Source organism: Hevea brasiliensis, chromosome 10 (assembly GCF_030052815.1).
Source record: "Hevea brasiliensis isolate MT/VB/25A 57/8 chromosome 10, ASM3005281v1, whole genome shotgun sequence".
NCBI lineage: Eukaryota > Viridiplantae > Streptophyta > Magnoliopsida > Malpighiales > Euphorbiaceae > Hevea > Hevea brasiliensis.
The window spans coordinates 6,096,650-6,123,769 of record NC_079502.1 but is presented as its reverse complement, the minus strand read 5'-3'; the positions used below and the strand labels follow the sequence as shown (position 1 = coordinate 6,123,769).

Here is a 27,120-nt window from a genome sequence, read left to right as displayed (position 1 = left end):
TCCTTCTACCATCTCTCTTCCTCACCAACTTAATCAATTGTCAATTCCCTTCTCTCTCGCCTTTCTCCCTCTCTCAAATCCTCACAGGAACCATGTCATCTCTTTCAAACCTTACAACCCACATACTTCAATGTCTTCATTGGATGCCAAAGTAGAAGAATGGACCACTTGGGCCTTTTGAGATTGCGTGCCATGCCAGTAATTGAAGGGGAATGCGGGAAATTTCATCGCAAGTTCATTCTTTTTTGGATAGTGATATGATTGAGTGAGTTATATATTTATTGACGAACTATAATAGAGAGTTTGTTTTCTAGAGTTGAATCTACTCATACACAAATATTATATTTTAATGATGAAAAAAAGAAAGTTCAACGGCTAAATTTTAATAAATGTATTATAATTTTTTAATTTAAGAATATAACATAAAATCTCATTAATTTTCAAATTTCACACAGTAAAATCTCTATAATCTCTAATCATTGATTTTCTAATAATGCTTAATTATTATTTTTTTTTCTCTCTCAAGTCATGTGTAAATTGAATATTTTTACTCTCTGTAGAGAAAATAATTTTTCATATATAGAGAAAATAATTTTACACTTTACATAAAAATAAAAGAAAAATACTGACTAAGCATCACACTATATTTATTCATATTAGCATCTAACTGAAAAATCATTGATTGAAAGTCAGAAAAATTTTACTGTGTAAAATTTGAAAGTTGAAGGAGTTTTATATTACATTTTAAAGTTAAAAGACTATAATATTATAACTATATAAGTTCAGTGACGATTATTAAAATTTATCCAAAGTTTAACAGATTAGGAGCTTGCTTGAAAATCAATGAAGTTGAAATGGTAAATGCTATCTAGATATCCAAAGCGCATAGAGAATACTTGTTTTATTAATTAAAAAATTTTGGAATTTTATTTCATGTGACCCATTTCTTTACCTAGTAATGGACCTACTAATTGCTCTCAGACTTGGAATTTGGATTGGTGCCAATGGTAAATGTGGTCCTCATTTAGAGATTTGTTTATGATATGGTTCATACACTTTCAGTTTTCATTTCATCTGGGATTTTGTTTGGATGAAAGGATATGGAAAGAAAATAATATAGTTTTTTTTTTTCCTTTTTTCTTACGCTTGAAAAATTATTATTGCATTTGCCCCAAAGTCTTGGCTTCAATAGCGATTCGCTAATAGAGAGAGAAAAAAAAAAAGACGAATAGAGATAGGGGAGAGATAATATTAAGAATATGCAAGTATGAAATTCTCACGTAAAAAAAAAATGAAATGAATAAAAGATATAAAAATGGAAATGACTTATAAACTTATTGCTTTAAGGTTTGAAGTTGGATGTGATGTATTACAATAAAATTATAATATATATTTGAATTATTAAAAAAATAATGTATTACATGTTAAAAAAATATTTTTTTATAAATTTATATTATTATAAATAAAATACACACACCAAATGTATTAAATAAAATTTCCCAAATCTCATACTCAATAACGGTTTTTTTTATATAAAATATAAAATATACTTCATTAATTGAAAATATGGTGTAAAAAAAAATATAAATTAATATATTATATTTTTATATAAATTAAATTAATTATTTATATAAAAAATAAGATAAAAAATTTAAAATATCTAAATTAATAATCGACTAATAAGCGAGTTATACATTCCATTATTTAACTCTATAAATTTTTTATGAGCTCATCCAATTATTGCATAATTTAAATATCATATTAAATAAGGATATGCACCTCACATAGCCTTATTTTTCAAAAAGAAAAAATATAATAACTCACCAATAAAAATTCATAATAACTCTATTAAATAGAAAAATAAAATAAAATTATACACTTAATATTTATTCATTTAAAATTTATTAATTATAAATGACTTGAGAATATACATTTAGAATATATTCTAAACGAATATAAATGTGAGAGTTATTAAAAAAAATATAAAAAAAAGAGAGATAAACACCGATAAAAACACTTAACAGTCACTATTTAAAGAGAAGAATAAAAGAGGAGAGTAAAAAATAAATTAATAGTGTTTATAACCATTAAAAGCACCGATTTAAAAACATAAAAAATGAAGTAAGTTATTTATAGTTGTCATTAGTGAGTATTTTCATACGTTATTCCTCATCTATTTTCTTGGTGTTTTTTTTTTATATTTTTTTTGTATTTTTATTAATAATTTTTAGATATGTATCATTTTGGAACAAATCAATTTTCATTATTTATTTTCTAAAAAAAAGAATGACCTTACGTGGAAGAAGATTAGCCAATGTCCCGCGGTAATTTTATTTTCAAGTGGGTCCCAAAAACAGAATTTCTCCTGGCAAAGAAAACTTTTATTTATTCCAATTATATTAAAAAATAAATTCATTTTTCTCGAAGTTAATTCGCAGTCTTCTCTCCCAAGATCCTGTTCAAATTTGGTTTCCTGTTCTATTAAACAGAGATTTGATATTATTAAACCCAGAAAAGAATTTGATCAAGTTAAACAAAGTGCCAAAAAAGAAAAAGGAGAATCCAAAGAGGCAGTAAGGAAAAGAAAAAGGAAAGCAGATTGAAGCTGCTTGACTTGTTTAAAGAATTTCAAAGAAAAAGACTTTGATTTCATAAAAGTGCAGAATGAGTCTTGCTGGTTATGCCCTTTGGGGCTTTTCCTTTTGGAAAAAAAAAGGTTGGTGCTTTTGATTCTTCTATATAAATTTGAATGATTAATGATGGGGTGATGGGTTGTGTTTTCGTTTGAAATTGTCTTTAATATTAAGGTTCTTGTTTACTTTTTATTATTTTGGTGGGTTTGGGGTTCAACTTTTGGATGTTGATTGTATTTTTTGAATTGTTGTTTTTGAATTATAGATGGGGGTTTTGGGTTTTTGATAGGCACTTATGTTTTGCGTTTTTTAGTGCTGGATTTGGGTTTTAATCATGCTAAAGTTCGTATCTTGTATTTGCTAATTTTCTTTTTCATTTGTATTCTTAAAATTCATATAAATGTTGGTTGTTTTTATGTAGATTCTGACATGTTTTGTTCGCATTTTTCAAATTTCGTCGTCAGTTTCACATTTGAAGTCTTGAATCTTGTTGCTAAATTGGTTTGATTTATCGTTATCTTATGAATTACAGTACTACATCATTTGATATATATGAACTCTTTTATGTTTGTATATTAGTATTTTACTTGAGGTTCTAATTGCTGCTGGTGGTGATGCTTGCAGACAATTTAATTTGGTGAAGTGGAATGAAGAGTAAATTTAGAGTGAAAAGAAGACGGAGAGGCTTAACTGGGCAAAATTTGGGACAAATAATGAAGTGCCTATGCTCTGGAGAGCAATCAAGGGCAAGGGCAAGGCCAGTAGATGAAATTGTACCTTCATCCGAGTCTTTTGCCACCAAGGATTATTCCTTGGATGGTTATTCTTCTAAAAATGGTGAAGCAGACCAGAAGCAAGATACCTGCAATATAGAGGAAGCTGAATTATCACTTAGTGAACATGGTTCTTTGAACTATGAGGTTTGTTTCTTCTGGCATTATAGCTTTTAACTTTGCTTAATTCTAGAATCTATCTGGCTGTATAAAATTCTGGTTCTTATTAAGTTGGCATCACACAATAAACTTAAGAATCCTTTTTTCTGTTTTGAATTTCTTATTAAACGTTGGAAGAATTATGTAAATATATTTCATTAATTTTTTTCAATGGTTTCAGATCTTTTTGCAATTTTTTTTTGGCCATTGATGATGCAAGTATTTGTTTAACAATTATCAGATCACAAGTTCACAATATTTTCCTAATTAAGCCTTAATACTCTATGCAGTTATTTTCAATGGCCTGACCAACTCCAAAAAGCTTTGAAGAACCTATTTGGTCAGGCTGATTTGCTCTAGTTAAGACCGTTTCTACAGTTGGATCATAGATTGTCGTGTCTTAGCATAGCGTTTGGTTTTATACTCTAAGTGGCTATTTCGCAATAAATTCTACCAACTATGGAATCAAATGATTTGATGAGCACTTAAAATGATATTGCCGTGTTTGGAAAGAACAAAATCATGATCATGCATCATGAACCTTAAGTTTCTAAAATATGCTTGAACTCACTGACTGAATTCCCATCACTCCTCTTAATGAAGTTGTTGTCTTCATTATCCATCCACAAATTTCTTGCCAGATTGTTCTTCAATTTGTATGCAGTTTGTGCTGCCTTTAAATCATCTCATATGCAATTATTCTTCTTCTTCCTCCTCAACTTGCTAATTATTAATTTACTAATCTTGGCTGATGGAGTATGAACTTGTTTCTTGATTTGTAGCCTGAAATGAGTAAACTTTGTTGTAGCTTGAAATGAGTAAACTTTGCGGATGATTTTCATGATTGTTTGTCTTTTTTAACATGAAAATGTGTTCAATTTACAGGAAGCAAGAGCATTACTGGGAAAAATTGAATATCAAAAAGGAAATATTGAAGCTGCTTTACATGTATTTGAAGGAATAGATGTTGGTTCGATAATTCCCAAGATGAAATATACTCTTGCTAGAAAAGAAGAACATCGTAAGCAACAGTCACAAAATTTTGCTACCCCTCCAATGTCTGTACACGCCGTCAGTTTGCTATTGGAAGCAGTCTTTCTAAAAGCAAAATCACTACAGCATCTTGGGAGGTTTAATGGTACTTTCTAATGCCAATTCATACATATGTCACCTGCTTTCCTTCTTTTGCGCTCTATATTCTCATTTTATATTTTTAGTTTATTCCTTGATGAATTTTTTAGCGCCTTTTTTGCTTTGGATGTGTCAGACTTACAAAATATGTTTATTGTATTGCTATGTTTGTGTTCCTTTCCTTATATAATAACTTAGTGGATTAAAAAATCGCTTGTTATGCTCTATCAAAATATTCCCTGAAATTCAGAAGGTAATTACTTGGTTTTCGGAAGTTCTAAGAAATGTAATGAGAATTTTAAATAACAGCCTGAGGTGGCCTTCTATGAGTGTGTATAGATGAAACTAAGCTGACAAGTTCATTAGCTTTCCACTATTATTTCACTGATATATAGCCATTTTTTTTTCGTATTTCTGTTGTTTGATGCGTAATGCTTCCCCATTCATTTGTCCACCTACATGGGCACAACTTTTGAGGGACCATCATTTACTGGGTTGTGTAAGTAACGTGTTTCCAAACTGATGACATGCACATATAATCAATCATTGTGTGGCTAATGTGTATTTCGAATCATTCTTGCAGAAGCTGCTCAATCTTGCAAAGTTATTCTGGACATTTTCGAAACTTCATTACCACAAGGCTTGCCTGAAAACTTTGCTGCTGACTGTAAATTGCTGGAGACTCTAAAAAAGGCTGTTGAGTTGCTTCCAGAACTATGGAAACTTGCTGATTGCCCTCGTGAAGCAATCATGTCATACCGGCGGGCTCTTCTCCATCATTGGAATCTTGATGCAGAAACAACTGCACAGATTCAAAAGGAGCTTGCCATTTTTCTTCTGTATAGTGGAGGTGAAGCATGCCCCCCAGACCTTCGCTCTCAGATGAACAGTTCATTTGTACCTAGAAACAACATAGAAGAGGCTATACTTCTGTTAATGATACTGCTAAGAAAGGTTTCTCTTAAAAGAATCGAATGGGATGAATCAATCTTGAATCACCTTTCTTTTGCTCTCTTAGTGTCGGGGGATTTAAAGGCATTAGCCAATCAAGTTGAGGAATTGCCTCCTGGCATCATCGATCGAAGAGAAATATGTTATATGCTAGCTCTTTGCTATCATGGTGCTGGTGAGTATTTGGTTTCTTTGAACCTACTCAGGAAATTATTACACAGTAGAGAGGATCCAAAGTGTGTTCCTGCCTTATTATTGGCATCAAAGGTTTGTGGGAATACCCCTAAACTTGCAGAAGAAGGAATAAATTATTCTCGCAGAGCCCTAGAAAACTTGGAAGGTGGATGTGAAAAATTGGAAAGTATTGCTAATTTTTTGCTGGGTGTCTTACTTTCTGCACATTCTAAATCAGCCATTGCTGAATCTGAAAGGATCACAAGACAAGCCAAGGCTTTGCAGGTCCTTGAATTGGCAGGAAAAATGACAAGGATGCAAGACTCCCATGTTCTTTATTATCTCAGCCTGGAAAATGCAGAGCAAAGGAAACTAGATGTAGCATTTTATTATGCATCGCACTTGTTGAAACTGGAAAATGGATCTAATATTAAAACGTGGCTACTATTGGCCAGGATCTTATCTGCTCAGAAACGGTATGTAGATGCTGATGCTGTTATCAGTGCTGCCTTAGATCAGACAGGGAAATGGGATCAGGGAGAGCTGTTGAGAACTCGAGCTAAACTTCAAATTGCACAGGGCCAGTTAGAGAGTGCTGTTAAGACTTATGGACAGCTTCTTGCCATTCTTCAAGTTCAATCTAAAAGTTTTAGTTCTGGGAAGAGGCCACGTGAGGTCTGTCACTTAATTGCCAGCCACAGTAAATGGCTTAATCACAAGTAATACTAATTGACTCCCTAATTAGAAAAGATGGAACCAGTTTTGACATACATGTGTTTTTTCATTGTGTCTATCATTTAAATGGGATTCTGTTTAGTAATCTGCTATTGTCCCTCAGTTTCTATCCAAGTGATAAAGCATATTTGGATAAATTCTAGTTCTAGAATTTGATGCTATGACTCAGGTTACGAAAAGTTGGATAGACTGGTTATCTTTAGTGTAGACAATTGGGATATACTGGATCAAAGAACATTTTCTTTAATACTGATCACTGAATCCTTTTAGTTTTTCACTTCCAACTGTAATTTGTTGTGAACTTTGCTGCAAGACAATTTATACTTCATTTTTCTTACCTTTTTGCATAAATTTTGACAGGGCAATGGAAACCTTACTAGAAGTTTGGAACTGGAAGTTTGGCATGATCTGGCTTCTGTCTACATAAGTCTGTCACAGTGGCGTGACGCTGAGATTTGTCTTTCCAAATCCAAGGCCATCAGTTATTATTCAGCTTCAAGATGTCTTACAACTGGTAACTTGGCATATCACTTTTGGGTTTAATAATTCTTCTATGCATAAATTATTTTTGGGTGCTCAAGCTACGGTTTACAGTTGAGATGCATGACACTGACAGCCCCTTTTAAGTGAAAAGCTCAAAATTATATTGTCTTGATTGGAGAAGCCTACAAAGATTGTTCATGGATTGATGATTCCAGTGAAAAGTAAATTTGTGATTGATGCAAGCAAAATAATTATTCATCAATTAGCAAGAGTTCTAAATGTTTATGTCCATTCAAAATCAAACCCCTACCTTGCTTCCCGCTTGCTCTCCCACCAAATACAAGTGGAACTCTCTTCTGTATTTATTCCAAATATTTGCCTATGGTCGTGATTTTAATTTCTTTTCTAATTACAAAAATGGGAATTTTCATAATTGCCACACCGCACTTTCATTTTAGTTTTACTGTAGGTGTTGAAATTGTTCCAATCTTGGATGTGTTTCTATTCCGCCTAATTTTTCCCACTCTAAACCATGTTAGTTTTCTGCAGACACAAAGTGCATGCCTAAATCTTTCCTTTTGGCTTTAGTTTGATTCAGAACCTGAATCTTTTTTTTTTCAATTATGTTGCAGGTGTGCTTTATGAAAGAAGAGGCCTCCATAAAGAAGCACTAAAAGTCTTCACTACTGCTCTGGAAATTGATCCCATCCACGTCCCAAGCTTGGTATCTACAGCTGTGGTTCTTAGAAGGCTTGGTAACAATACAAATGAAGTAATCAGATCCTTTCTAATGAATGCGCTACGGCTTGATAGAATGAATTCATCTGCATGGTATAATCTTGGTTTGGTTCATAAAGCCGAGGGTAGTGCATCCTCCTTCCAATACGCAGCTGAATGTTTCAAGGCTGCAGCCTTTCTTGAAGAGTCAGCACCAGTTGAACCTTTCAGATGACCATCACTACTGAGAAGTTCTGTTACTATCCATTCTTTGGTATTTTGGCGAAATATTTATTTTTCAAGAGTTTTGTGTTTATGTTGTAGCCTATAACTCAATAGGGATAAAGGAAAATCTTATTTGTGAAGTGCATTTCAGTTGCTTGTCTAAACAACTATTGGAATTAGCTAAAGGCCCAATAATTAGACTCTGTTGTATGATTAGAAATAAGCTAATCGATCAATGGTGTTTATTCGAGCTGTTGGTGTGACGGTCATTATTCTTTTAGGCTCAAGCCTGTTGTTGATATACTATGGGATCCGAAATGGGTCTCAAGGTGTCAGAGATTGTGTATAGCTTATATAGTCTTTCAATGCATATATCAAAATTAAACAATATTTAGTCTCTATGTATTGATCCGGAAGGTTAAATAGGTGTTGTATAAATCTAACACTAACGATCACTTTGTGAGGTGATTATATATATATATATATATAGAGAGAGAGAGAGAGAGAGAGAGAGAGAGAGAGAGAGAGCCTTATCCAAAAAGGGTCGGTGGGTTTGGGGGTTGGGAGGAACACTTTGGATGGTGGTGACATTACTGAGAGCAGAGAGCATTCACAAGAAAAGCTTTGGTGTGATCAATGCAGTGACGACAAATGAGAAAAAGAGAACTGGTGATGACACAAGATTGATGTTTATTTATTTATTTAATAATTTTTGTTGATGGGAGTCCTTGAGTGGAGTTTTCAATCTTCTTTCTAAAGATTTATAATGATAAAGTTTGATAATATCTTAGGCTGGTTTAAAAGTTGGATAAGTGGATTTACAGCTTACATTTCAAATTTATTATGATTGAAAGGTTGTACAATTTTAATGAGTTATTAATTATAATGTTTTATCAATGTGATTTAATATTCATATTCCTTCTAAAAAAAATATGATTGGCTATTATGGGAAGACGTAATGCTAACTAAATAATTTTGTTATTTATAAATTATTATTTACTGAAATTTTATTTTTTAATTTAATTATCCAAATGAATTTTTAAGCTAAAATTAGTAACTTGTAAATTATTTAAATCGACTTATAAGCTATAATTTTAAAATTATCTTTTTGATTATCATATTATAAGCCATAATTTTAAATTTATCTTTTTCATTATCATATTTGTAGAATTTATAAGTTGTGTTTGTAAGTAGAAAAAAAGTTATGGAATATAAGATTTTTCTTTTAGTGCTTATAAGTTGAGTGTTTATGAATTATTTTAAATTCACTTAAAAAATATTTTTTTTCTTACAATAATTTAAATAAATTACTTATATTAATTATAATAAATTTATTTTTTTTATTAATTTAATTTAAATTAAATTATATTGTAATATGATTTAAATATATTTTGACAACATTATGATAAAAAATTGAGTTAATATAATTTATTATTTAAAAAAATAATTTAATATAATCATTTCAATTATAAATATACTTTTTTTATTAAACGTGTTAACTATTTATTAACGACTTATAAACACTCTAATTAAACATAACTACTTAAAACTTTAAATACTTATAAATTCAAATTAACTTATAACTTCAAAACTAATTTTCATTAATTATGCCAAACACCCTCTTTAGCTTTGCTTAGGATTCCAAATAAACAACATTTTATCATCAAAAGTGGTAAAAGAATCCTCAACAATTCCTTTATGCAATTTTTAGCCTTTGTAATTCACAAATTTGAGGGACATCTTTTTGTTAATTTTTTCATTGTCTTTAAAAAAAGAAAAAAACTTTTCAAAATCTGCAATTTTAAAATTAGCTCATTAGCTCTAGATATTATAATATGTAGGAATTTTAAAATTAAAAAGAATATCAAAAATTAAATAGCAAATTTTTATATATTATCATACAATATTTTTAATCATTAAATTAAAATTATAATGATTATAATTTAGTAGTAAATATTGATATAGTGATTTGTCTAACAAAAGTTGATTTTTTTTTCTTTTTTATATTTCAAAAAGAAAAAATCCATATCCATGCATGGCAATCTTTCTATCGGAAGATTTCAAAAAGAAAATTTCTTAATAATTTTATGCTTGTTTGAGCGTCGTAAAGAAGAAATGATGAAATAGATATAATATTTTATTGAAAAATACTTCATAATGTGTTAATTGTTATCTTCATCATTTTATTATTGCCATTCCCATATGGTATAAAACAAAATTATAATTTTATCATTAATATTTAATTATTAAAGTCCTATTCTTTTTATGAAAAATATTTTATATATATAAAAATATTTTTTATTATTTAATTATAATTTAAACTAATGATATTTATTTACATAATGTATGTATGGTTATTAAAAAAATATTTTTTAAAAATAATTTAATTTTTTTTAATTAGAAAAATATTTTACACTGATTTATTTTCTGTATATTTCAAATACTAAAACATATCAAAAATAATTTTTTAAGAAAATATTTTTTATTAAATAAATAAAACTTAAATTAAAATGATTTTTTATGGTAAACCCATGTGAATATGAAATATATTGTGTTATGTATTTTATATATGTTTCTTATTCCTATGAATATAAATTAAAAAAGGAAATCAATGTACCAATAAATGTTGAATTAGTGATATGGAAGTAATTTCCAAGTAGACTTTATTTATAAGGTTAGGGATCCAAATATAGAAATATCATGTACTTAAATAAAAAAAGCAATTCAAATAATTCAGAATAATTATTATCAAAAGAAAATTTGAGATAAATTGCCAATTTAAGTTATTAAAATTGATACAAATTTGAAATTCATTGTTTATAAAAATAAAAATAAGACACAATATATTAAAATAAAAGTATAACATAATAATATTTTTAAAAAATTATGAACATTATTTTTTATTATTATTAATTTGTAATTTTTATTATATGGTGTAGCGTGGTAAAAATAAATTTTTTTTTTTTCCTTTTTGAGTGAAAAAAAAATAGAAAGAAGTGACTTATAAACGAAATAAATGAATTATAAGGGACCATATAACAAAAAGGAGAAAAATATTTTTCTTTTTGAAAATAATAATAGGCTCCACTGTCCACTTTGAAGCCCACACATCTGAGAGTGAAATCAAGACAGGAGACAGACAAAGGAACAAACAAACTATGTATTGGAGAGGGTAAACAGCCAGAGATCACTGCCTCTTCTCTGTCTGCAAATTCTGAATCCTAATTCCTGTCCTTTTGGATTTTAAAGTTGAAAACTTGGAAGGTTTTCAGTGGGTTTTATTCACAGTAGAGAGAGAGAGAGAGATGGAGGGTGGGAAAGGAGTGGAAGCAGGTCCATCCACAGCAGGAGTTGTTAGTGAGACGCAAGAAAGGCAAAAGAAAATGACAGAGAAAGCACCGGCTGAAACTGTTATTGATGATGGCGAGGAAGAGGAGGAGGATAATGGGGTTCCTGTTGCTGGTTTTGTGCCTGGGCCTTTGCTTTCTCTCAAGGAACAGATTGAAAAAGACAAGGTTTTGTTTCCTTTCCTTTTTCTTTTCCCCTTTAACACCCCTTTCATTTTTGAACTTCCTGTTATCTTCAAATTTTTTGGTCTGAGTGGACATTTTATCTTTCATCATGTCCTGAACTTGTAATTATCATTTGGTTGGTTGGTCGGAAAGTGAGAGAATTTTTGTTAGGAATGAGATAGTAGAAATTACACAGAATTTACGTGGTTCGGCTTGTTGCCTACATTCACTGTTGAAGATGGGAATATCAAAGAAGAGTGTACAAAATTAAGCTTGGAAACTCTCAACCCAAATCCCTTTTACACCCAAAACTCACATACACACTTAAATAGTCTCTCACTTTCACACAAGTCTCTCACTTTACTTTCTACACATTTGCTCTTAACGCACCTACTCTTACTCTCAACAAGATGGAATGATGCTACTTATAGCCGAGCTTGGGAAAGAGGACACATTTGTCTCTACATCCTTAAATGATAGATATGCCTAATCTTTGGTTCAAGATTTAGCAAATTTAGATGTACAAAGCTATGTGATGAAGATTTGGGTTGAGAACTTCAGAACACCATACTTGGACTTGATTGGTGCTTCTAGAATTAGCCTTTTAGGGTTTAAGTGGAGAAGGTGGAGAAATTTCTTTTTGCTTAACAATTCAAGTCATGGTGGAGATTATTTTGAATATGTCTAGAATTGTGGCCCACATAATCTTCACATGCTCTTTATATGCTGCAAGATTTTGGTTGAATGAAAGATATTCATCACATGGCTTTGTATATCTAATCTTCGCTAAATATTGAACCAAAGATTTGACATATCTATTATTTAAAAATGTAGAGACAAATGTGCCTTCTTTCCCAATCACAGTCCATGGCTACAACTAGCCATCATTCCAATGTGTTGAGAGTAAGTGTGTTGAGAGGAAATGTCTGGAGAGCAAGAGAGAAAGTGTGCCATGTGCGTGAGAAAAGTTGTAGAGAGAAAAAAGGTTAGTCATATTTGTGAGTTTGGGTGTAAAAGGGATTTGGGTTGAGAGCTTCCAAACACCATACTTGCAATTTGTAAACTCCACTTTGATAGTTTATTTCTTTCATCTTTGCTTGTAGACATAGGCAACAAGCCGAACCTTGTAAAATATGTGTTGTCTGTGTATTTTATCCATTTCTTGATCTCATTCTTAACAATTTTACTAAAACTTGACCCAATTGAGTGTTTCAATTTGGGAAGCCTAGCAACATTAGCTAAAATCAACAATTTTACTTGCCTAGTTTCCCTCCACCCCCATCCTTTTTCCTTATTTTAACAGCAACTAATTGGACCATTGCTTTCTTAATTGTGTAGCGCGTGTACTCCCAACTTCTGTCTCTGAATAATTTTCTGGGTTGCTCTTTAATTGCAGGATGATGATAGCTTAAGGAGGTGGAAAGAGAAGCTACTCGGCTGTGTTGAGGGTGATTTAAATGGTTTGTATAATGGAGCCTTTTTATTCACCATCTTTTAGTCTGCATTTGGGTTTGTCATGCTTCACATCACCACAAGTTCGTGTTTTTGTTTTGTTAGGTCAAATGGAACCTGAAGTGAAGTTTCACTCCATAGGAATTATATGCAATGACTTTGGGGAAATAAATACTCCCTTACCTGTTGATGACAATCAGAGTGATCGAGTCCTTTTCACTCTCAAAGAAGGATCTCGATATCAACTTAAGCTAACATTTAGTGTTCTACACAACATTGTTTCTGGCCTAACCTACACAAATACTGTATGGAAGAAGGGACTCCAAGGTGCAGGATCAATTTCTTTTTTTGCATTTAAACTTCTTATTTTATGATTGTAAAAGAATGGTCTTGTAGACTTATCTAATCCACCTTGGACTTGGAGAAGAATTTCTCATTCTGAAGTTGTCATACTTCTTAGCCTCAATAAACAGTCACATTGTATTGGAGTCGGTTATATGGATAATTTTTCTCCATGATGGTGGGTTTAGGATACATTTGAAAGTGAAAAACAAAATTAAACATTAATAAGTGTTTTCCCTTTTCAGCTTGCATTCTTCTTTTCAATTTCATGTCAGGGTATGTACTACTTAAACCTGAAGTTTTGAGAGTGCACAGCTTCTCTTGCTGCATTAGCCTTTAGGAAAATCAGAACAATCTTAAATTAGCAGCCAAAATAATGATGGAAGTGAAACCTGCTTTAACCATATGTAGTAATGTTTAATCATAGGCAGATCCAAGTTTATTTTATATTGCAATGTGAAGAAAAGCTCATATCTAGATTGAGAGAGAACAATGTTGTGACCTTGAAATATTAGAGCTATGGGCTGCCAGACTGATTCATTTTTGTTCTTGCCCTGCCATTATTTTGATTTGTTTGTTATCACCTTTAGTAGTACACTATTTATGGTTGTTTTCCACTGATTGTTTTCCACTGATTGCCAGTTGATCAAAGCAAAGGAATGTTGGGTACTTTTGCTCCTCAGCAGGAACCATACAAGCATACTTTGGAGGAGGAGACCACTCCATCTGGTGTGCTGGCAAGGGGAATTTACTCAGCAAAGCTTAAGGTATTACCCACAACATGTTCATGCTTAAATTGATGTTAGAATGTTTAAGATCTTGAAGAGGGGTTATGCTCACAATGGCTGGTTTGTGCTTTTGGTTAAATATTTGGGCAAATTCAGTTATGTGAGAGGCTGCAAGCTTGTTATTTTGTTATCTGGACTTCTGCACCTCCTTTTTTCTTCCCCTATGTTTGGGGAATTGGGTGGGGATGACCTAGTTGCATGCCTTTCTCCCCACTTTCTGGATGTATATTCTGATCAGTTTACCATGTTACATATGATAAACCATCACAAATTCTATTTATAAGGGGCACACCTAATGGAAACTGAGTAAGGAGATTCTTCTGATTCAGCCCTTCTTCGTTCAAATCAGGGGAAGATAAGTGTTACTGGCAGTGGTGATGGCTTTATGACTGAATCATTTGGCCAATAAAATTACTCCGAAATTAATTAAATTTGAGCTGAGATATACGTCTCATTGATTGCTATAGCAGCTAAATGTTAGTTCCTGAAAGTGCATATATCTATAATTGTTGGTCTAAATTGTTTTATTTTATTTTATTTTAATTTTTTTTAACTCTGAATACACATCTAGAACATTACACTGAATTATAAAAATTTGCTTTTTACATTTCTGTTGAACTGAGACCTACGTTATTGTCACTGTTCCATGCAGTTCGAAGATGATGACAGAAGATGTCATATGGATCTAAAATATTCCTTTGAGATCAAAAAGAGCTAGCCAAAATCATTCAGCACCAGTGTTTTGTTATGTTTTCATGTATGTTTCAATTATCTTCTTGTCCTATGAATTGCATAGATGTTTATTGAGATTGCATGTGGGTGTGAGGGAAATATAGTCTTTTCCATTTCCAATTGGCAACTTCAAACCAAAATTTCCATTCCTTGCATCTCACCATCTTTATCAATCATTATACATTAGAAACCTGAGTTCTTAGTCAAGAATAAATGTTCAGGCATGCATGTGTTTTGAAGATTATCAATGGTATAGGTTGGAAGATTTGCAAATAAGATTTTTTTTTTTTTTTTTTTTTTTGGGTGTGGTAATAATGAAGCAATTCTAGAGATGTAAATGATGAATTTGAAATCTAAATTTTTGTTAAAAAAGGGAAAATAAATTTGTTTGAACTTTTAGTAACAAGGTTTGCAGCATAATATTACATGACAAATTATTACTAGATTAATGCCTAGTTTGGGACACAAAAGTGCTTGTGCTTGCAATCCATACTTGAACTAGAGAACTTATTCAAATTGAAAGAAGCATCTATTACTCGATTAATGCCTAGTTTGGCACTGCAGGCTGAGAGATCTGCACCAAGGTATTAAATGACACTTCTAAAGAGGCTTGTTGACATAACTTTATTAAGAAACTGTGTCTTGGTGGCCTCAGCTTTTGTGCAAGGCAGCCGACAGAGCCAAATTGGCTCTAAGTCTATAGAAATTCTTTAGTAAACAAGTGCAATTTGCTACGTCATTTGCTGATCAACAGTTGTTTTACATGAAATGACAGGTCTTGACATTAGGAATATCAATTTTTAAAGTGTGCAATATCTGCATCTGATACTGCAGTATAAAGTTTTATCCTTCCATTCCTGGGTTGGAATTGAGAATAGTTGAAAAGGAGAAGAAAATTAGGAGGAAGAGTAGAATCTTTGCAACGAAAAAGTATGATATTTTGTTAGGAGAGTCCACATTTTAATTCTGTGGATTATGGTAGTTTCCACTTTGTTGATAAGCCTCCAAGTCTTGCGAAGTTAGGGTTAATTCAATAGTTAAAGACATATTACTCTCATAATAAAAAAGATGCTAGATACGTTTACGTCCACTTTTGTCTAAGATTATGGAGATTTGAAATTTTTGTTATTTGAAGTTTGTGTATCTCAATTCAATGAAAAAGTAACACTTTTTACTCCATTGTAACTCGATTGTGCTTAACTTGATTTAATCTAATAATTAAAGACGTTACTCATTACTTGGTAAAATTAGATTTGAGTTTTCACTTATCATTCCCTTAATTTCTCAATTAAAACAAACCCAATCACTTTAGGAGGCTTGATTTTTCTGGAACTAAACCGAATCAGTCAATTGCCCTTAAACCACTTTTTATTTTTAATTTTTTTATTTTTCTCATTTGCCAAGATTGAAAAGGTGAGAATAAAAAGCTTACCCTAGACCATCCTTCGGCCAAAGCTGGTCAAAACTCGATTTCCCAAGACTTGATAAACCCATTCAAGAGAACCAGATCACAAACAATTTTAGCCAGTAAGATATTCTGACAGAATTTCGCAGAGAAACTTCTATATCGTTGGGACCACGAATAGTCCTTAGCTTCATTTCTATCCATATAAGCCTAAACAAGATTATCTCAGCAAAGTTTGGGCTCTATAATCGAAAAGCATGACTGATGTATAAAAAAAAAAAAAATAGAGTGAAAAACTATTCAGTAAACATGCTTCAAATTATAATACAGGCCTTGCCATACATCAGTAATCCTTTTTCATCACCTTTATCTTGCACCAAAAGATTTTAGGCTCTCGTCAATGCTCGAGTCGAGACTATTTAGTTCTCTGTGCGGGCCCAGTCATATTCTACTTGCAATCACACTCCTTTATTAGCATCTTATCAACTGTAGCCATGTTAGTGCGCATACATGAAGTTGAGAATCTACTTTTGGTGCTGTAATTGTTAGAGCTCAAGGATGTGCTTATGAGAAGCTACTGGAAAAGATTAGCTATGCCTGAGTTACAACGCGTAGTACAGAAGGGAAGCTTTCGGCTGATGAAAGCAGATATGGTGCAAGCAGCCAAAAGGAGGAACCTGAGATGATAAGTTAGAATTCCAACAGAGATGACAACCACCAGCCATTCTGAGGCTTCTAACTCTGTCTCATTATGCATGACGCATAACCGAATGGCCTAACTGTTTGAATTCCAGCTTCCAAGAGTGTATAAAAATTTCAGCATCAATTGGCAAGAGCTTGTAAGAATGGAACAATGCCCAATGCCAGTAACTAGTAACTGAGACAACAAAGAATAAGGATCCCTTCAAGCAGATATAACAGAATTTTAATAATATCTAATTTAAAAAATTTCTAATTCTGAAATTTGCAAATGTTATAATTTATATGAGCGACAGATGAAAAACCGAAAGACCAGATCACAAGTACAGTGATGCTGACACGGGAAAATAAGATAACTTGATTTTACTGAAGATATCAAAATCCAATAAATGTTCTGACAGTCCTGAGTAAACTTTCATTACAAACAAGCTTTAAAATAATGTACATTTAAGTGATTTCACTGTTATCATATAATGATGATTTGTATTTAAAGAGGAATAGCGAACAAAATTCGAAAAGCACCTTTGCTTTAAAGGTTGGACATATATTATTGTATGTATAGTAAGAGTTTTGAACTTAATGGACCGTAGAAAATTATGGAATAAAAAAAATGATACTCACAGAATGCCACAAGTCAAAATTTTTTTAGTGATTTTCCTATTCTACTCTCATCAACTTCATTGTAAAATGTGAAATTAATTGTAATTTCGTATATTTTCAAGTAAATAACTCTAAATAAAGAGAAAGATGTCATTTTTTTTCTAGAAAATAATGAGGGGCAAAGAGGAAAATTGGAATGAAAAATGTGAGGTGTCATAGCATTAACTATATTTCTTAAATAAGGCGAACAATGGAAGGTGACTACCATTTTGGGACTGAGGGAGTTTGATTTTATGAGCACTATAAGCAGATTACTCAATGAAAATTTCTAATTCTACAACCGTTCAGATTTCCAACGTATAATTATTGGCCCGAGGATAAGATGGTACCTTCTCATCTATAGGTAATGCAAAAGTGTATCAGCTGAAGAATTCTTCAACCTACAACTCTGTCCTAGGTGAACATCCCCAAAAAGGTACCTGCATGCACCATGCATCAAATGAAAAGAGGAAAAAAAGGTTTATAAAGATCTTTTGATAGAGAAGGTAGAAACCTATATTCACAGTATTCAGGCCACGCACACCGAGCCTTCCCATAGTCCCAATAGCAGTCATCATCCCTCAAAGGTCCACGCTTAGCTATTACAGATGATATATCAGTGAACATAGAGTAAGCCACGAAAAAAGGGAGAACAAATAATGTGAGATTCACCTTTTGTGACAAATTCTGATTTTCTATCAGGATGGATGTCATGCCACATCTGGAGCCACAACTCTCGCATTAGAACAGGGGATCTAACAATGTTCCTGTGATTTGCTACATGAAGATAACTTCAATTTAATTTGTAAGTAATCAAATCCTTGCTGCTGCATATCATGTGCAGTCAATCATTTTTAAGAGACAAAGCCAACAATATATGATTTATGTAAGATCATCTTCTCAAAAAAGGCCATTGCAGAAAATAACAGAACAGATAATTAGTATTCAAACTTTCTATTTTATTGCTAAAATCGAACCTCCACCCTGTGACTTGAGTTTTCTAAAAGAAGGAGTGCAGGAACAAGCAAAATAAGGAAATTGCATGGCAGTGAAGAAGCTTCTCAGAGAAAATCATCCCAAAGATTCATATACATTCCCTATAAATTTGACTAAGATGCCTAAGATGTATCCTTGAAATATATTTCTTCCAAAATTCCCAAATCAATATCATTTTAGATAACATAGGCAATATAATTGAACATCATGCTAACTCTATGTATGCGACTACATCATCTACAAGGTCCATGATCCTTAGCTATATCAGATTGCCTCCAGTAACATAAATCAACTATTTGATGTTGAAATCCTATACAAGTGTCATTTTCAGTTGATGCGTGTCCTCAGCAGTTAATTCACACTACAGGGAATGTAGCACACCTTTATCAAGCTCCCAAACTGCTGTCCTCTTTCCTGGAATGCTTTCAGAATCTTCATAATAGGTAATGTATTTTACCCTTGGAGACCTTGTCATGTTGGGAGCTATATCTGCTTCGTGCTGATGTTCTACATTCAGTTCCACCTGTACGTCAGAGCCATCATGCTCTGACTGTAAACAAAGAAGAGATGGAAGCTTAGAATGAGTGCAGAGACCTAAACAAGGTTACCATAATGAGTACTTTCAGAAGGAAATTTTGAAACTTGAAAGCATTTCCTCCTGTCCTTGGAACATATGAACTGCCATATTTGTATATATATGTCATGCAGTAAACATATATCTAGATATTTGCATATGTATTTATGACACAAGTATAATGCATTACTAGTTGCTGCAGTTATTTGTTTCTGCATCCAGTAGTACACTGCAGTAAAATGTTACTAACCCACCCAAATGCACCTACAGAAGCTCATGCATGCATCATACTGATCACATTACGAGTACCTGAGGAGTTCTGGTTATGTTAACTTTTGGTCCAAGCCAGTTCTTGCACAAAGAGAGAGAATTATATGGTACCTGGAACAGATGTGCCATATTAATTAAAGCTAAAGCCATGCATGCAATTTCACATAGCACATTAAATGTGATATTTCATGAGCTTACTGTTTCATCCCCACTTGCAGCTCCAGGATTCCCCTCAACCAGATTCCCTGACCTACAAGAAGAGCACATGTGTAACTTCCAAGTTAAAACTCACAAATAAACTAGGCAAAAATATCAGTGACAATATCTGTTTTGAGAGGGGATGGTATGCACAACTACGAACACACATTTCAACATAACTAAGCTGCAGAGGATAACATGAAAACTTTTTTGTGATTATCGCCAGAAAAGAGTATACGCCTTGTGCTATGAATGAAGACGAGGTAATCATACTCTTCAGTGAAGGCAGTAGTTTCTGATTATAATAGCCAACTTTTTGATAAGATAGAAGGACATTAATAAAATGAAAGGGCTGAACAGACATATTCAAAAATAAATCTCCTTTTGCTGCTTCATGTTAACTGGGAGGTAATAAATTCAAAAACTTCAGCTCTTTACGTAAGTGAGGTTCCTGGACAGAATTATGTTTCTTCTATTTAGTTAAATTCCTTCACCACCTTAGTTCAACATATGAAAATTGATTCTATCAATTATTTGAATTATCATAAACTTTGTATCCCTTTCAGTTTGCTTCTAAAAAGTACTTTTTTTCCTTACGTTCCTATTTCCACTCTTTTCATAAAGGCCTACGATCAAATACTGCATTTCAATTACAAAATAATGGAGACATATTGAAATGTTTTTATGGTACCAACATCACAAGTGCAAGTTCAAGATGACATGCTCTTTATGCCAAACTTCTGAAAATTTCCACTTTTGTGCTGTAAATCTGATCACGTGAGAACAACAAGAACTACTGAGCAATCACCACCACATTCAGTACCTGTCTCTCATGATTAGTCTTGACGCCCCAAAAAAGAGTACCACAATACTGAATGCAGACTAATTAACAGGAGCCATGTGTATAATATGTGCTCCTTATGCCAACACACACACACACACACACACAAACACAGCCTAAAATTTTGTTCCTTTCTGGTTAAAGTAAACATGATGTTACATCTTTGGTAAAGAAAACCAACAACATATAAACCAATCAATATGGTATGCAGATACACAAAGTAAATGTGCCCGTGCCTCCATGGTTCATTGTTTAATATTATTACAGAAACAGTGAGGATGGCACTTGCCTTGAGAACAGAGATCCTTCAAGCTCATAAATGACATCTGTTATGATCCAATTATCAGGGTAAGGCTTGCCACTTGGCGCAAAATAGTAACCAACCTGTTTTGCCATTGCCAAGATAGCAAAACCATCATCCCTTAGTCATAAGAACGAACTATCTTAGGGTGCAAACAAACTATCATAAGAACGAACTATCTTATATCAGCCATTGAAATAATAACTAACAAACAGAGAAAATGACCATGCAATACAATAAAGACAGATACACAAATTCTTTTCTTATACAAAACAAAATGACTCTTTCAGCTGGGGGAAGGGAGAAGGATGGGGCAGGTAGGGGGGGGGGGGGTTTGGGTGTTGGGGTGGGGAATTTTACTGTAACATTGTTTCATGCATGAAAGTGATGATAAAGCATTTGTCCAATTAGCAGCATTTCCAATCATATTTTAAAGCATTAGAGTTAAAGATTTCAATTTAATTCTTAAAATATTTGGTAAACAAAATATATGTTTTAATGTGTACTCTCTCTTTCTATCTGACTTGATTATTGTGATGCTTCACTAAATTTGTAAGATTTCTTTAATAATAATTTAGTTTAGGGAATTTGTACAAAGTTTAGACATTCTGGGCATATAATTTTGACAAAATCTGTATCTAACTAATATTTTTTTAATATCAAGATTAGGGTAATTACAAAAAATGTTAATATTCAATATTTTGAGCAAACAAATGGGAATGGAAGCGAATCGGGTATTTTCAAGTACCCGCCTCGATTGAACCATTTTTGAACAGTTTCAGATAATATATATTTAGATTTGAGACGGGTTCAAGTTTAGAAAAATAATACTCATATTAGGTTCGAATATCATGCGTTGGGTATCCATTACCTAAACTCATTTAAATAAATAAATAATTAATTATTATATATATAAATATTATAATATTTATACATTTTTTTATATATTATAAATAGTTTTATATATTTTTGCGGGCACCCTTATCATTGCCATCACTACTAGCAAATTTATAAATTTGTCAATTTTCAAAACATAGGCTCAATTTTCAATGATAGTCTAGAAATTTTAATTCTTAACTTAATTCATATTATGTAGATTTTCATGGTTATTTTTAGAGATGATATGTATTTTTAATTGGACTCCCCTAACTATAATTTCTGCAACCGTGACTTACTTGTATGCAATTACTCCTGTCCATAATGTGTTCACTCATAACAAACAGAAAAATATCACATTCACTTCAATAAGACGATCATACCTCAGTTTTCAAATCAATTCCATAGATGCAGAAAACGTTTTTAACTGGTGGTCTATCCCAAGGTGTAAGTGGATTCAGAACAGGATCACTATGATATAACCTGAAAAAAGTGGGTGTTACAAATTTAGATACAGTAGAAAGTAGAACTATGCAGTGCACACATCATTCACACTCAAAAGTTTGTCATAACCCCTCACCCCATCACACAATTAAGCAAGGGAACATTTGGAAAGTTAGACTTCATCTATCTATGAGTGTATGAGTAGTGATGTAACATTGTTTTAGTAAAATCACTAATCAAAATGAACTTTCTCTGTGAAATCTCTATGTTGAAGAAATGCATCTGCGGTTTTATATGATTTTGAACTTCAGTATAATTTAGGCAATTCAAAATGAGCTGCTTCTCTTACAAAATTAACGTGTTATAGCAAAAATTGCACTACTAAATGAGGTTTGAAGCTAAGGAGTTAGGACCATATCTGCAATATCTTTTTTTTTTTGGAAGCGAGCTAATTATCATCCAACCTTGAAAGAAAAATGCTGCAGTAGATGCCAAAGTATTTATGTAGAGTTGTTAAGGATCCACATGACAGGCTGACAGGGACACAGATACAAGATCCAAAAACTGATGTGTAGGGACATCCAGAAAAATCAACAGTTACTAAAAACACTATTAAGTTAAATGTAAAATTGCTTCAATATGTTACAAAGCAAGGAGAAAAAAGGAAAAAGAGCTAAGATCACTGTCAGCATTTATTAAGACAATACCCACTTCTGTAGTTGGTATAAGAGTCTCTTGTTATCAGAATCATAGTCCTCTATTGCTCTGAAAAAAGTCCCATCTGATACTTCCCGAGCTGAGAAAGATAACTGACTTGGGAGTCCACATTCCATGCTAGACAAGTTGGTCTGTGCTACTTCTGTAATTGATGGATAGGCATCAAATGCTGCAAAAATGGATTTTCAACACAACCAATGAGCTTAACAACAATGTAGCCTTTATGAGACGAGAGAATGGAGTCATACCATGGATAGAAGGGATTTCAATATTGACTATATTTGTTGGCCATCCAGAGTAATTTAAGTGAAATTCATGCTCTTCACATTGATAAGTCTGATGACTTTTCCTGGATGCCCCAGAGAAATGTTTCCAGTATGGATTATCGGCTGTACAATACTTTGAAAATGGCATCATCCATAATGAGGACGCAAAAGAATTCGACATCAATCGAGCTGTACCCTGATACCTTGCCAAAGTATGTCATAAGCAAGCGTTAAATAGGTATCCAAATCGAATGGTGCACACACACACACACACACACACACACACACACACACACACACAAACACAAAATAATAATAATGGATGCCTAAACTTCTAAAAAGCCAGTGAAAGTCACAGCGGTTAACACAAATTCCACCAAGCATCTGTAACAATAAGATTAATTATGATTTATCAGTGTCAACCCATTATGGTGATTATGTAAGCTTAAATTCTCTTAGAAGCACTATTTAGCTAAATTCCATCATTCAAAGTCATGGAGTATCTTGATATTGGAGCTATCAGTAATTTTAAATATTTGCATTGCCGCTGCATTAACTATAAAAAAAGGAAAAAAAAAATGTGTGGGGGTGACAATTATTTAAAGAATAGAATGATGACAATAAAAATGAAGATAACTAAACAGAAGCAACCATTAAAGAGGGGTTGTTGAAATAAAGAACGTAAATTGGTAACCTCAGAAATAGGAAGACCAAATGTGTTTCCAAAAAGTGTTGCTTTTACACTCTCAGTTGCACCAAGAAGAGGAGCTCCTGGAATATCAAGCAAAAAAATAAGGTCAGATAAATGCCATATTTTTACCAAAGGAACTCTGCTTTCCATGAAAATGGATTTTGATGCAAAATTTATCATACCAACAGCAAAATAGGCATGAATATGTTTGTCCAGCCATTGGTTGTAATGCTTTGGAGCAATTTCTAGCTTTAACCATTCCAGAAAGTAGCGGAAGACATGATTACCCAAAGAATGGGCAAATACAATAGAGGGTCCACCGCGAAGTTTATATGCAGTTTCAAATGTCAATCTGCAAATGAATGTAAACAAAAGTTAAATCCCTCAAATTAACCACAAGATCTCACACCACACTCAAGACACATGATTCAGACAATCATTTTCAAAACTATTACCGTGCATTTAGTTTTCCATCAAATGCATTTGCTGTCATATGCAGTCAAAACAAACTCAGGGATAGACAAACACATAACCAGCTATTAAAAGATAATACAGCACAAGGAACCATTAATGGCAAAATAAAGTTTGCCAATCAGGCATAGGTTGATTGCTCTCTTCATACCCTTTATGGGTATGGGAGTGGTCTCGACTCTCGAGTTCGAGTTCCTCATCTACCAATAATGGTGGAAATTTTACTATTATGGCAATAGTTACAAAAAGGAGAGGGCTATCCCATATTGTGTAGACCACAATTTATTACAGTTCATTTGGCCTCCCTATGAACCCAAAAGAAATTACAAAATAAATTATAGTTGAGCACAAAAAAGAACTACTATTTTTTAATTAATCATTAAACTGAATTCAGTTAGATTCAGATTGAGAAGCAACTTTTTATGTATTATACACACAACAAAGCCCACTTAATTTTCCAAGCTATTCATGCAACTAGAGGGAAAAACTCCTTAAACATCAACTTTGATTTATCCGTGGGAATCTAAAGAAGTTGGCTAAACCACAAAACTTGTTTGTTAAAAGAAAAAGGTTAAAGTCAGGAACATGTATGTTAAAAGAAAAAGGTTAAAGTCAGAAGCAACAACTTCAATAACAACTGAATAGTTGCTTAAATAACTTGAGAATGATGATTCTCAGCACTAAAGTTTGATGTTATAGTCAATGAGTGATTCAGGAAATATACAAACTTGAGCCTATGAAAATAAAGATCTCGCTCCTCAAGCATTGATGGCGCCAATCTCCAATCATATGGAACAGCAATAATTGCATTAGCCTCAATACCGAACTCAATGCACCACTTAATCCATTCTTTCCACACTGAAGAAAGAGGACCTGAAGTTCATAAAGACTAGAAATTCTTTAGGAATTCCTTGCCATCCAACGAACACATAAATCAACAGAACTAAAAGTAGCAAAATACAAAAGACAACAGGTAACGAAAACCTGTTATATAACCAGGATCAAGTTCTGTAATCGCAGAAAGACCGCTATCAGGCCGCGACTTGCATTCAGGATGGTCTGTTTGATTGTAAGGATCAAGCAGCATACACTTAAGCCAACAATTTACAGCGGAAAGAAGCTGCACGACACAGGAAAAATTACCACCTCCTTCACAAACTACTGAAATTGATTTTCGTACAATTTTGCTAACTAGATGCTAAGAAATGTGATAATAATGAACATGAATAAACTGATTGAGCCAATACCAAAGGACGCAGAGATTGTCTCATTACAAAGAACACAAATAAACGAAAGAGAAGGACGAAAAATGGGGAGTTACCTTGGTGGTGTCGAGCCAGACGAGGTCAAGAGGGTTAAAATCAAGAGGAGAATAAGGGCAGTCGAGGAAAGACCAAGCTCTGAGCTGAGTCGAGGCCAAACCAGGAATTATTATCCCCGATAGCTTCGAGTAGTCTCCGCTGAACTCTCCTCCATCTCCGGAGCTTCTACGGAAACCTCCGCCGATGATCAGAAGCGCCACAACGATACCTAGATACCGGAGTCCTCGTCTCATCTTTCGTCTCACGTTTCACGGACTCGACGACTCTTGACCATCCGTTTGGAGTTGAAAATTTGATGGCTTCGTGGGTCGTGAATTAGCCCTTGGCTTCCGCTGCAGTAAAACGACGTATTATCTCATCGTTTTAATTAAAAATGACGTATACCAATCATTTGTGGTTTTGTCTAGGCGTCTGAGCCGACGAGGTTTGACATCGTCGCTTAGTAATGGCGCCAATAACAAAATCATGAGATACAGGAGATGAAGAAGAATGACAAAAGTGGTGCCTTATTGCATTTGTTAAGCAAAGGAACCGAAGCCTGAGCGACTGATGGCGCAAAAAGACAACAGAAAACTCCAAGCAATCTCGAATTCTTGAATCGAAATCTGTTACTTCAAGAACGCGGTTGTGTTCGTTTCATTGGAAATCGGTTCCCATGGAATCATCTACTGCGGCGCCTTCTAGTTCTAGTTTCTGTTTCCGAGACCACCAGCAACAGGAGGATGCAACCGAGTCCGATACCAGTTCCGACATCTCCTCCTTGTCTGGCGACAGAGCTGAGAAGTCCGACCTTGAATCCATGAGTGGAAAGGCAGGTTATTTTCAATTTTCCATTTGGCTCCCGAGAAAACTGAAGTCAAGAAAGAAAACGTGTGCTACGAAAATTTTATTTCTTTCTAATACAGTAATGTGTATTTCCGCTGTTTGATTTCGGTGGATTATACTTCTTTGTATCGGAAAACGGAGCTGATGATGCTATAGCAAATTTAGAAATGGAGGAAGAAAATTTACAAAAGGTGCAACTTTTAGATGATAAACTCTGCAATTTCTGAGAAGGCCACGCTTACATTGCAATTTACTCTGGTGGCAGAAAATTTCTGCTGCTGAACTCCACAAGGCACTAGTTGGAATTTGCAGGCTGGGCGAGGGTCATCTAGCAACTCAGTTATTGCTTAAGTCAGTTATTGCTTAAGTACTATCATTCGCGTCTTGTAACTGGAATACATAATTTGCAGTGTTCAAAGTCATTTTTACAAGGGGCGTGCAATAGGGAACTTTCAAATTTTGTTTTTTCTATGATTTCTCAAGCAGCAAGTCACTTTGTAATGCTTTGTGGAGAAGTTTCTCCTTATGCTTCAGAACTTATTAAATGGGTCCAAGAAGAAATTGAAGTATTTGCCGTTTCTTTTGCTAAATATGTTAAATCTACCTCAGAAATACGCAGTGGACTATCTTAGCCGTAGAAGCTGTGCAGTTTGCAATCTCATATTGCCTTGCTTGGTCAAGCATCTTTGCACTTGCATGGAAGATGTTTTAGAGATACACATAGACCATTTTAGAAAAGTCATCAGCATCTTTACAGCCACCAATGCCTGGGTTTTGG

General features: G+C 33.3%; 3 protein-coding genes across 7 annotated transcripts; 2 read left to right on the top strand and 1 right to left on the bottom strand.

Moving 5' to 3' along the window:
* Positions 1 to 2,408: 2,408 nt before the first annotated feature.
* Positions 2,409 to 8,231, top strand: LOC110650703 (protein NPGR2). Of its 2 annotated transcripts, none has more exons than XR_009140635.1 (6): positions 2,409 to 2,716; positions 3,258 to 3,553; positions 4,451 to 4,703; positions 5,280 to 6,540; positions 6,917 to 7,070; positions 7,672 to 7,817. XR_009140635.1 is itself a non-coding variant. In XM_058129046.1 (6 exons), the coding sequence occupies exons 2-6, from the start codon at positions 3,281 to 3,283 to the stop codon at positions 7,989 to 7,991; spliced, it is 2,217 nt and encodes a 738-aa protein (XP_057985029.1). In that variant the 5' UTR covers positions 2,409 to 2,716; positions 3,258 to 3,280; the 3' UTR covers positions 7,992 to 8,231. The 2 variants fall into 2 exon arrangements, 1 of the variants encoding a protein (XP_057985029.1); XM_058129046.1 differs by having other exon boundaries at positions 5,280 to 6,496; positions 7,672 to 8,231.
* Positions 8,232 to 11,056: 2,825 nt separating this feature from the next.
* LOC110663366 (rho GDP-dissociation inhibitor 1) lies at positions 11,057 to 15,055 on the top strand. 2 transcript variants are annotated; one of them, XM_021822640.2, is made up of 5 exons: positions 11,059 to 11,496; positions 12,890 to 12,953; positions 13,051 to 13,272; positions 13,930 to 14,054; positions 14,728 to 15,055. In XM_021822640.2, exons 1-5 carry the CDS (start codon positions 11,287 to 11,289, stop codon positions 14,791 to 14,793), a joined length of 687 nt encoding a protein of 228 aa, XP_021678332.2. In that variant the 5' UTR covers positions 11,059 to 11,286; the 3' UTR covers positions 14,794 to 15,055. The 2 variants fall into 2 exon arrangements, with proteins under 2 accessions (XP_021678334.2, XP_021678332.2); XM_021822642.2 differs by lacking the exon at positions 14,728 to 15,055 and having other exon boundaries at positions 11,057 to 11,496; positions 13,974 to 14,054.
* Positions 15,056 to 16,342: 1,287 nt separating this feature from the next.
* LOC110663365 (phospholipid--sterol O-acyltransferase) lies at positions 16,343 to 26,807 on the bottom strand. 3 transcript variants are annotated; one of them, XM_021822639.2, is made up of 16 exons: positions 25,517 to 26,807; positions 25,180 to 25,315; positions 24,924 to 25,068; positions 23,907 to 24,076; positions 23,728 to 23,804; positions 23,016 to 23,229; positions 22,762 to 22,909; positions 21,990 to 22,089; positions 20,719 to 20,813; positions 19,589 to 19,640; positions 19,430 to 19,501; positions 18,928 to 19,096; positions 18,223 to 18,327; positions 18,065 to 18,149; positions 17,901 to 17,990; positions 16,343 to 17,089 (listed from the first exon to the last, which is right to left on the bottom strand). In XM_021822639.2, exons 1-15 carry the CDS (start codon positions 25,748 to 25,750, stop codon positions 17,909 to 17,911), a joined length of 1,884 nt encoding a protein of 627 aa, XP_021678331.2. In that variant the 5' UTR covers positions 25,751 to 26,807; the 3' UTR covers positions 16,343 to 17,089; positions 17,901 to 17,908. The 3 variants fall into 3 exon arrangements, with proteins under 3 accessions (XP_021678331.2, XP_021678330.2, XP_021678329.2); XM_021822638.2 differs by having other exon boundaries at positions 16,343 to 17,114; positions 22,762 to 22,936; positions 25,517 to 26,804; XM_021822637.2 differs by having other exon boundaries at positions 22,762 to 22,936; positions 25,517 to 26,802.
* Between the last annotated feature and the right edge of the window lie 313 nt (positions 26,808 to 27,120).

Coding starts and splice junctions, on each gene's coding strand:
- LOC110663366 (XM_021822640.2), top strand. CDS start 11,287: ATGGAGGGTGGGAAAGGAGTGGAAGCAGGTCCATCCACAGCAGGAGTT. Junction 11,497..12,889: donor AACAGATTGAAAAAGACAAG/GTTTTGTTTCCT, acceptor CTTTAATTGCAG/GATGATGATAGCTTAAGGAG. Junction 13,273..13,929: donor ATGGAAGAAGGGACTCCAAG/GTGCAGGATCAA, acceptor ACTGATTGCCAG/TTGATCAAAGCAAAGGAATG.
- LOC110650703 (XM_058129046.1), top strand. CDS start 3,281: ATGAAGAGTAAATTTAGAGTGAAAAGAAGACGGAGAGGCTTAACTGGG. Junction 4,704..5,279: donor GCATCTTGGGAGGTTTAATG/GTACTTTCTAAT, acceptor TCATTCTTGCAG/AAGCTGCTCAATCTTGCAAA. Junction 6,497..6,916: donor CTGGGAAGAGGCCACGTGAG/GTCTGTCACTTA, acceptor AAATTTTGACAG/GGCAATGGAAACCTTACTAG.
- LOC110663365 (XM_021822638.2), bottom strand. CDS start 25,750: ATGAGACGAGGACTCCGGTATCTAGGTATCGTTGTGGCGCTTCTGATC. Junction 25,069..25,179: donor TGATCCTGGTTATATAACAG/GTTTTCGTTACC, acceptor TATGAACTTCAG/GTCCTCTTTCTTCAGTGTGG. Junction 24,077..24,923: donor CTTTATTTTCATAGGCTCAA/GTTTGTATATTT, acceptor ATTCATTTGCAG/ATTGACATTTGAAACTGCAT.